The sequence below is a fragment of the Carcharodon carcharias genome, chromosome 30 (genome assembly GCF_017639515.1).
Source record: "Carcharodon carcharias isolate sCarCar2 chromosome 30, sCarCar2.pri, whole genome shotgun sequence".
Classification (NCBI taxonomy): domain Eukaryota; kingdom Metazoa; phylum Chordata; class Chondrichthyes; order Lamniformes; family Lamnidae; genus Carcharodon; species Carcharodon carcharias.
The window spans coordinates 35714352-35724102 of record NC_054496.1 but is presented as its reverse complement, the minus strand read 5'-3'; the positions used below and the strand labels follow the sequence as shown (position 1 = coordinate 35724102).

Here is a 9751-nt window from a genome sequence, read left to right as displayed (position 1 = left end):
GAACAAGGAGCAGAGAGTAGGGATAAATGGGACAGTATTGAGTTCTCAGCCGCTATCTAGTGGATTGCTGTAAGGATCAGAGCTGGGGCCTCAACTATTTACAATCCCTGTTAATGATTTAGACAAAGCGATCAATAATGTAGAATAATAATAATACTGTATTAATGTATCCAAGTTTGCTGATGATATTAAACTAGGTGGGAATTTAAGTTGTGAGGAGCACACAAAGAGGCTGCAAAGAGTAACTGACAGGTTCAGTGAGTAGGTAACAAGTTGTCAGATGCTGTGTAGCTGCAGGTTATTGACTTTAGTAACGAGAATAGAAAAGTAGAATACTTTTTAAAAGGCATGAACCTTTGACATGTTGTTGTCAGTGAAACTTGTGTGTAATTGTACAAAGCACATAGAAAGTTAGCATGCCGGTACAGCAAGCAATTGGGAAGCCAAGTGACAGACTGGCTTTTGTTGCAAGGAGATTGGGGCACAAGAATAAGGAGGTCTTGTTACAAGTGCACAACACTTTGGTGAGACCACACCTGGAGCACTGTGCACAGTTTAGGTCTCCATATTTAAGTAAGGATTTTCTTGTATTGGAGCTGGAACAGCAAATGTTCAATAGGTTGGTCCCTGGGATGAGAAGTTGAGTAAAACTGAAGCGATATTCCCCAGAGTTCAGAAGAATGAGAGGTGATCTCATTGAAACGTATAAGATTCTGAAGGGGCTTGACAGGATAGACACTGAGAGGTTGTTTCCCCTGGCTGGGGAATCTTGAGTCAGGGGCACAGAATCAGGATAAGGGTCCGATTATTTAGAACTGAGATGTGGAGAAATTTCTTCACTCAGAGGGTTTGTGAATCTTTGGAATTCTCTACCCCAGAAGTTAGTGGATGCTCCAACGTTGAATATACTTAAGGCACTGAAGGAACAGATTTTGGATCTCTTGGGGAATTAAGGGATATGTGGTATGGGCAGGAAAGTGAAGTTGAGGCACAAGATCAGCCATGATCCTATTGAATGTCAGAGCAGGCTCAAGGGGCCATATGGTCTACTCCTGCTCCTATTGTGTTCTCATGTTAAACCAGGTTTAGAGAAGTGAATCTGTTAGGAGTGGGATTCCTGAGCCTGTGTGTGAGCTGTACCTGGTTGGGTCCCAGACAGTAAAACGAGAGAGACAGGCAGCTCCCAGACACGGCTAAGGTCGGGACTGGCTGCTCTCCACCGGCAGTGTCTGGATTAGAGAGCGGGATCCTGAGCTGTTGTTGATGTGGTCTGACTGCTGCTGGTTCTGTCTGTCACACTCCGAGAGCCCCAGTGATAGTCTGTACCCGTCACCCTCATGTGGATCCAGCTCTAGCTTTTTCTGATGGAGGTTGTGTTTCACTGGTAGAGTGTCTGATTCCAGCTGAGAAGGTTTGTGTTCAAATCACATCCAGCTGACAGCTGCTTGGATATTCAGATTTTACAACAGGACAGAGTTTGATGTTGGGAATGTTCCGGCAATAATAGTTTCCAGAAATAAATTATCTTTCCTGTCAATTCTGATTTCCACATTCGGTTTTAACTTCATATACTTTGACATCAGAACAATCTTTCAGCATGCGCTGTGCCATTTTTTGTGTAACAGCTCTGTCACCCAGTGTGAGAAATAAAACACAAACCATCCAGTGTGGGTCTCAAACCCACACCCAGCTCCGGCTGTGTGTCCGCTCAGTTCAGTTAGATCGAGTGCAGTGTAACATCACCAAGGTTACAGGGCTTTCACACAAGATAGAGAGGGAGATAAAAAGGGAGCTGGGCTGGCCATTTTTGTTAGAGAAGCAATTACATCTGTGAGAAGGATTGATATATTAGATGGCTCATCAGCTGAGGCCAGATTGATTGATTTTCGGAACAAAAAAGAGAATACTTCTTGAATGTTATGAGAGTTTCTGACTCAACCACCCTTTCAGGCAGTGAGTTCTAGACTCCCACCACTCTCTGCGTGAAAAAATCTTTCCTCAACACCCCTCTTAGCCTTCTACCTCTTACCTTAACTCTATGCCCCCTTTTTATTGACCCCTCTACTAATGGAAAAAGTGCCTTCCTATCCACCCTATCTATACCCCTCATAATCTCATACACCTCTATCAGGTCCACTCTCAACCTTCATTGCTCCAAGGCAAACAACCCCAGCCTATCCAATCTTTCCTCATGGCTCAGACACACCAGCCCAGGCAGCATCCTGGTTAATCTCCTCTGCTCCCTCTCCAGCGCATTCACATCCTTCCTATAATGTGGTGACCAGAACTGCACACAGTACTCCAGCTGTGTCCTAACCAGCATTTTATACAGTTCCAGCACAACCTCCCTGCTCGTGTATTCTATGGTTTGGCTAAAAAAGGCAAGTATCCCACATGCCTTCTTAATCACCTTATCTACCTGCCCTGCTACCTTCAGGAATCTAAGGATATGCTCACCAAGGTCCCTATGATATTAAGGGCTTTTCAGGGTCCTACCATTCATTGCGTATTCCCTTGCCTTGTTAGCACTCCCCAAGTGCATTACCTCATACTTTTCCGGGTTGAATTCCATTTGCCACTGGTCTGCCCACCTGACCAGTCCATTGATATCCTCCTGCAGTTTACGGCTATCCTCCTCACTATTTACCACTCTACCAATTTTCATCTTATCTGCAAACTTCTTGATCATACCCCTACATTTAAATCTAAATCACTTACGTACACCACAAACAGCAAGTGCCCCAGCACCGAGCTCTGCGGAACCCCACTAGAAATAGACTTCCAACCATAAAAACATCCCTGTACCATCACCCTCTGCTTCCTGCCTCTCAGCCAATTTTGGATCCAACATGCCACTTTGCCTTGGATCCCATGGGCTCTTACTTTCATACCCAGTCTGCCATGAGGGACCTTATCAAAAGCCTTGCTAAAGTCAAATGCATTACCCTCATCAACACTCCTGGTTACCTCCTCAAATAATTCGATCAAATTTTTCAAACACGACCTTCCCTTATCAAACCCATGCTGACTTTCCCCGATTAATCCTTGTCTCTCCAGGTGCAGATATATTCTGCACCTCAGAATTCTTTCTAGTAACTTCCCCACCACTGAGGTTAGACTGACTGGCCTGTAATTTCCTGGTCTATCCCTTCCTCCCTTTCTTAATAATGGAACAATGTTAGCAGTCCTCCAGTCCTCTGGCACCGCACCTGTGGCCAGAGAGGATTTGAAAATTATTGCCAGGGCCCCTGAAATCTCTTCCCTTGGCTCCCTCAACAGCCTGGGATACATCTCATCCGGGCCTGTGGATTTATCCATTTTTAAGGCCGCTAGACCTGCAAGTGCCCCCTCTCTCTCTCTATGTTAATTTCCTCTAATATTTCACAGTCCTCCACCCTGATATCTGTATCTGCGTCATCCTTTTCCATTGTGAAGACTGACGTAAAGGATTCATTGAGGACTGCACCCATGTCTTCCGGGTCCCCACACAGATTACCTCTATTATCCTGAATTGGCCCTACTCTTTCCCTAGTTATTCTCTTCCTCTCTATATACTTAAATAACCCCTTTGGGTTTTCCTTTATTCTACCCACCAGTGCTTTCTCATGCACTCTCTTAGCTTTCCTAATTTCCTTTTTAAGTTCCCTCTACACTTTTTACACTCCTGTAAGGACTCAGCTATATTGAGCCCTCGGTATCTGCCATCTCATCTTTGTTAAATTAGCCTTTCCCCAGTTTAGAACTTTTATTCCTGGCCCAACCTTATCCTTTTCCATAACTATCCTAAATCTAACTGAGTTATGGTCACTATCTCCAAAATGCTCCCCTACTGATATGCCTTCCTCCTACCAGGGCTCATTTCAGAATATTAGGGCCAGAACTGCCCCCTCCCTTGCTGGGCTTTCTACGCACCATCTAAAAAAGTTCTCCTGGATGCAACTTCAGAATTTTGCTCCCTCCCTACCTTGCACACTAAACCTATCCCAGTTAATATTTGGGTAGTTAAAATCCCCTGTTATTACTGCCCTAATATTCTGACACTTCTCTGAAATTTGACTGTGTATTTGATCCTCTATCTCTCCCTGACTGTTTGGGGGCCTATAGTACACAGGTCATATCTGACTAATCAAATTGAAGTTTCTGAGGAAGTAACAAGTAGGATTGATGAGGGTGGTGTAGTTGATGTGATACACATGGATTGTAACAAGGCTTTCAACAAGGTTCCACATGGCAGACTGCTTAAAAAAATAAAAACCCATAGGATCCAGTGGAACGTAGCAAGCTGGATACAAAAGTGGCTCAGTGGCTGGAAACAAAGGATGGATGTTTTTGTGACTGGAAGGCTTTTTCCAGTGGTGTTCCGCAGAGCTCTGTACTAGGCCCCCTGCTTTTTGTGAACTATATTAATGATTTGGGCATAAATGTAGAATGATCAAGAAGTTTGCAGACAGCAGAAAAATTGGTTGATAGCGAGGAGAGTTGCTGTGGACTGCAGGAAGACATCAATGGACTGGTCAAGTGGGCAGAAAAGTGGCAAATGGAATTCAACCCAGAGAAGTGTGAGGTCATTTGGGGAGGTCAAACAAGGCAAAGGATTACACAATAAATGGCAGGAGACTGAGAGCTGTAGAGGAAGTGAGGGGTCTTAAGAGTGAATGTCCACAGATCCCAGAAGGTAGCAGGACAGGTTGAGAAGGTGGTTAAGAAGGCAGATGGAATCCTTTCATTTCTTAGCCGAGGTGTAGAATATAAGAACAGGGAGATTATGCTGGAACTATATAAAACATTGGTTAGGCCACGACTTGAGTACTGTGTGCTGTTCTGATCACCTCATTACAGAAAGGATGTAATTGCATTCAACAGGGAACAGAGGAGATTTACCAGGTTGTTGCCAGGGCTGGAAAATTGCAAATATGAGGAACGATTGGAGAGGCTGGAGCTGTCCTCCTTGGAACAGAGGAGGCTGAGGGGAGATTTGATTGAGATGTATAAAATTGTGAAGGGCCTGGATACACTGGATGGGAAGGGCCTATTTACTTTAGCAGAGAGCTTATTGACGAGGGGATATAGATTTTAGGTGATTGATAGAAATATTAGAGGGGAGATGAGGAAAACCTTTTCACCCAGAGGATTGTGTGGGTCTGGAATTCACTGCCTGAAAGGGGAGTAGAGGCCGGAACCCTCAACTCATTGAAAAGCTGTCTGGATATGCACCTCAACTGCCGGAACCTGCAGGGTTACGGACCAAATGCTGGAAAGTGGGATTAGGCTGGGGTGGGTTTGTTCTCCAGCCGGGGCAGACACGATGGGCCGAGTGGCCTCTTTCTGTGCTGTAAACATTCTACGATTCTACGTTATATTCAGACGGTTGCTAGGCAGCCATTCACACCTCATCCAGACACATCTTTTGTTTCTTTACTTCACCCATTACCACTGCTTTTGGCTTTTGTACCATGAAACCTTTTATCCTTTAATCTCTCCTGCCCTCCACCCTATCACACACCTTCCCTTTTGTTCATCAACTTCTTTCCCCACCAGACCAACTCCTACTGGTCCAAATAAAATTGGCCTTCCTGGTAATAAATCCATGTGTTCTGTCATTGGTGGGGATTGTGGAGATTGTGGCTGGTTAATTGGTTCAATGTCGCTGCTTCTGGTCTCATTGGTGTCAGATGAGTGCAGATTGTGTGTATAAAAGATGCTGCTCGGTGGCTGAAGGGATGGTTGAGTTGTTTGGTATCATGGGGGATTTTGTTCCCAGTGCTGCTGTTGGTGGGAGCTGTTTGTGGCTCTGACACTTGGCAACAGTTTCTAGGTCAGAGGTTTCCATGGGGCAGAGTCAAAGCCACCCCTGTGCCTCAGACAGTCTCTCCTCCTGGGCCTCCCTTTGGTTCCCATTTCCGTGTGTCTGAGGGTGGAAGTGTGTCTCCACTGCAGACTGTGATGGTGCAGTGTGGAGAGGACAAGCTGCTGCTCAGGGTCCAGCTGGATTTATTTGGAACCAGGCACCTGATCAAAGCTGCTGACCTGACCCTGGGGATAGCAGGTTGTAGACCAACCAGGATCTACTCTCAGAACCACACTGTCCTCTTTGACTATGGACTCCATGAGTGAGGCAGCAGGTTGCAGGTAATGGGAATCCTCAGCTCTTGCTCTAAGCTTGGGCTGTAGGTTGTTCCCCAATCTTCATTCCAACACTGGGTGAGATGTCAATGATATTGAGGAGATAGCTGTCTCCTGCTTTATAAAACTACAAATTAGCTTTCTACTTTGTACTGTACTTTGTTTAACCTGTCCTTGAGTCTCTCCAACCTATGACATCAGCCCCATTGGTTTTGAATCTTTTCTTTGGATCCTCCAAGCTTTTCTTTTTGTTGTTTTCAGGATTTCCAGCTCTATTCTGATCATATTATTCAGATCAATCCAACTGGAGGTTTCAGTCTAGTTTAATCCAATTGGGTTATCTCTTAATAGAAGAAAATTAAATGAGAATTGAGATGTATTGGACTAAAGAGGAACTCCACACTTCCCACTTTTCCTGTCATTGGAATAAATGTGGCCCTGGCTTCAAACTCTTCTATTTCCATGCTCCATATCACTGTCCACTTGTGGCTCCTTTCACTGTTAACTGAAGCTGCCCTTTTGTTGAGTCACTTCCCTATTAATGGATCCTGGTCTTGTTCTGATCATCTCCCTCTTTGGATAAACGGCTGAGGTTGCATTGCAGCCCATAATGAGGCCACCCGGCCCCTCGAGCCTGTTCCCCAATCATTAAGATCCTGACTGAACTTCTACACAACTGCCATGTTCCTGTCCTCTTAACAAGCTCTTTGATTCATGTCCTCAAGATATGATAAATATCATAATATTGTGCTTTATTGTAATATTGGGGTTGGGATAATTTGTGTGGGGCTGAATTGGGGACAGCTGGTCTGGAGGCTTTGAGTCATCAAAAAGAATCGAGCTTTGAAATGCTAAATCCATAAACATGGCTGAAGTTTTAGAATGAGATGTGATGAAAACTTGCTTTTTCATATAAATTTGGACAGTTTGAATTTTGAAGAGATGGTGGGATGTTACACCCAGCTTTCAGAAGTGTTAATTTTTTTAAAAGTTTATTGATAAATTAATACTAAATTTTAATATTATGAAAAGTGAAGTTGCAACAAGATATGGGAACAATGGAATTTACCTGTAAATGGTATGAGGCTGAGTCAGTGGTGAAGACATCCTAAGATCTTTCACAAATGTGAGAAGCCTCCAGCCTATGCATCAAGTTCCTGTCTAGAGGAACCAAGGATGTGTTAACTCATATTGAATTCTCCTGTCCAGATGCTGTTGCTTTGCCTGGGTCTGTTCATATCTGTTTTACTGTTGCCTTAATGGAGGTGTCACTGGGAGCCAGATTAATCAGAAGATTTTGGGAGTTCTTATAGTAATTTGTAGACCTATGTTTGTGCTTAATCTTTTCTTTAGTTCATGTTTACATTTTATCTAAACCTCCTGAAGTCGTGGTTGTCCTCTTGTTACTGAATTCCAGGCACTGAGCTCAAAATAAAATACAAATCGCAAAACTGAGCACATGATCAAGTTCCCCTCATGGATTTGATCCACCTGACTAGCATCATCTGCTACATCATAACATTCCCTTCATTCCCCAAAATAAATCCATCTGTCACAAATGTACTCGGTGACTGAGCATTCACAGCTCTCTGGGATAGAATGCCAGATTCACTACCTGCTGAATGAAGTAATTCCCTGTCACATTAATCTTAAGTGACCCCCTGACCTGAGATGCCTACCCATAATATTCAACTCTCCTCCGGCTGAGGGATGCAGCCTCTTCACACTGACCCTGTCAATCCCCCTCAGAATTGTTTCCAGGGGATGGGATGACTTCATTGTTAACCCCTGCGGAGAACATTCTCATTTAGCATCAGTTCTTCATTCCTTAACCTGATTTTTTCAGATGATTGGAGATTTCCTCATCTACACCACCCATCTGAACCACACCCCAGAGTATCATCGATCTGTCATTGTGAGAACGAATGGAGCTGTCGTTCCCATTGAGTGTTGGTATTTTAGGTGAAATCTTTAATCTCTTTGTCAATAAGATCTACAGCTGCTGGTGGTCTCTGAAGTTGTCCTGAAATGACTCCCCTGCCTTTCCAGGAAGGGCAATGTGAGCAGTGACCCCATCAAGCCCGCCTGGATCCCACTCAGCTCCACCAAGTCTGGAGAAGGGCATCTGTCATTCTCTCTGTGCCTAATGAATGGTATGTGATGGGTGGATGGGGAGTGATTTCCTGCAGTCACTCACTAGGAGTTACAGCCACTGTCTCTTACCGTTGTCCGCTTGTACTTCAGGTGACTGGCTTACAGAGCGCACTTCGACTGTCTACTACCTGGGTGAGCTCATTCACATTGAGGCCTCTGTTTCAATGACCAACCACATGCCCCTGAAGCTCTACATTGACCACTGTGTAGCTACATTGAACGTAGGCAAGGACTCCACCCTGAGATACAGCATCATTGACCACAATGTGTAAGGAGCTCTCTGCTTTCTCCATCTGGTCCCATCTCAATGGCTTCACTTGATTCACTTCTTGTCATTTTTTAATCTTTCTTCAGTTGCCTCCTGGAGAGCAAAGCTGAGGACTCCTTTTCAACCTTTGTGTTGCCAAGAGACGAGCGGGAGCTGGACAAGCTCTGGTTTGACCTGGATGTGTTCCATTTCCTTGGAGATGACTGTTCCTTGGTAAGAGGAAGCTGATCGTTGGGTTCTCCATGTTGGGAGGGAGTCACTGAATCATGACTTGTGTTGAATGTGTCCATCAGATTTTCATCACCTGTCACCTGAAAGTTGCTCCAGTGGATCAGAGGGATTCCAGGAACAAAGCTTGTACTTTCCAGAAGGTGCAAAATGTGTACGTTCCCCCTCTCCCTCAGGGATGTGTTGGGTGGGGATGTGTTGCACAATCTGGTTGATGGGCTGTTTCTCTTGTTTAGCTGGACCCCATTGGAGGAATCAAGCATTGACAGTTGTGCCTGTTGCCATGTGGGTAACTGTGGTGCCCACAAGGGAGTTGTGGTTTGGTTCTAGAGGAAGTAGAGATCTTGTACCTGAAGCTGGTAGGATATTGATCCTCCAGATGTTGGAGGTCCCCCTTTCCCCTCTCTAACTGGAATGTTTGATGTTGCAGAGTGAAGCTGGATTGAAGTGGGAGGGTGAGGCCTCAATTGGACCCCTGCTCATTCTGGATACTGATGTGACCAAGCTGGCAACAGAGTCTCTGAATGAGGCTGAGCAAAGGATGCAGGAGAGGTCTCCAGGTGGTGAGTTGGCTGACTGCTGGTTTCCATTTTCCCCTCAGTGTTTCCTTCACTAACCATTGGTTTCTCATTGCTTTGTAGGTGTGGAGTCTGAGGTGGTCCTGATCGTGGCCTTGACTGTGATAGCTGTCTCAGTGATCTCTGCTTCATTGCTGGCCTTGTTCCTGTACAGGAAACACAAGCAAACTCGGGTCAACCAGTGATCAATAAAGCAGTGATTCCTTCTCCCTTGTTTCTGGGAGCTGATTTGTTTCTGCATCCTCCATGTTAGTTAAATGCCTGCATGGGACTAATTGCTAGGTTTAGTCTATCCAAGCACAGAACTAGGCCTCCTGAATGATGGGTTTACTGAAGATAGAGAGAAGCAGTAACTAATTTTTTTGTGCTTCAGACCCCAGGCTTGGTATCTATAGCCACC

General features: G+C 44.9%; 1 protein-coding gene across 1 annotated transcript; it reads left to right on the top strand.

The window, feature by feature from the left end:
• Positions 1–7969: 7969 nt before the first annotated feature.
• On the top strand, positions 7970–9536 carry LOC121271251 (zona pellucida sperm-binding protein 3-like). The gene is made up of 8 exons (XM_041177073.1): positions 7970–8085; positions 8173–8276; positions 8368–8545; positions 8632–8758; positions 8839–8927; positions 9010–9091; positions 9204–9336; positions 9415–9536. The coding sequence occupies exons 1-8, from the start codon at positions 7970–7972 to the stop codon at positions 9534–9536; spliced, it is 951 nt and encodes a 316-aa protein (XP_041033007.1).
• The last annotated feature ends 215 nt before the right edge of the window (positions 9537–9751 follow it).

Coding starts and splice junctions, on each gene's coding strand:
- LOC121271251 (XM_041177073.1), top strand. CDS start 7,970: ATGATTGGAGATTTCCTCATCTACACCACCCATCTGAACCACACCCCA. Junction 8,759..8,838: donor TTGGAGATGACTGTTCCTTG/GTAAGAGGAAGC, acceptor TGTGTCCATCAG/ATTTTCATCACCTGTCACCT. Junction 8,928..9,009: donor TTCCAGAAGGTGCAAAATGT/GTACGTTCCCCC, acceptor TCTCTTGTTTAG/CTGGACCCCATTGGAGGAAT.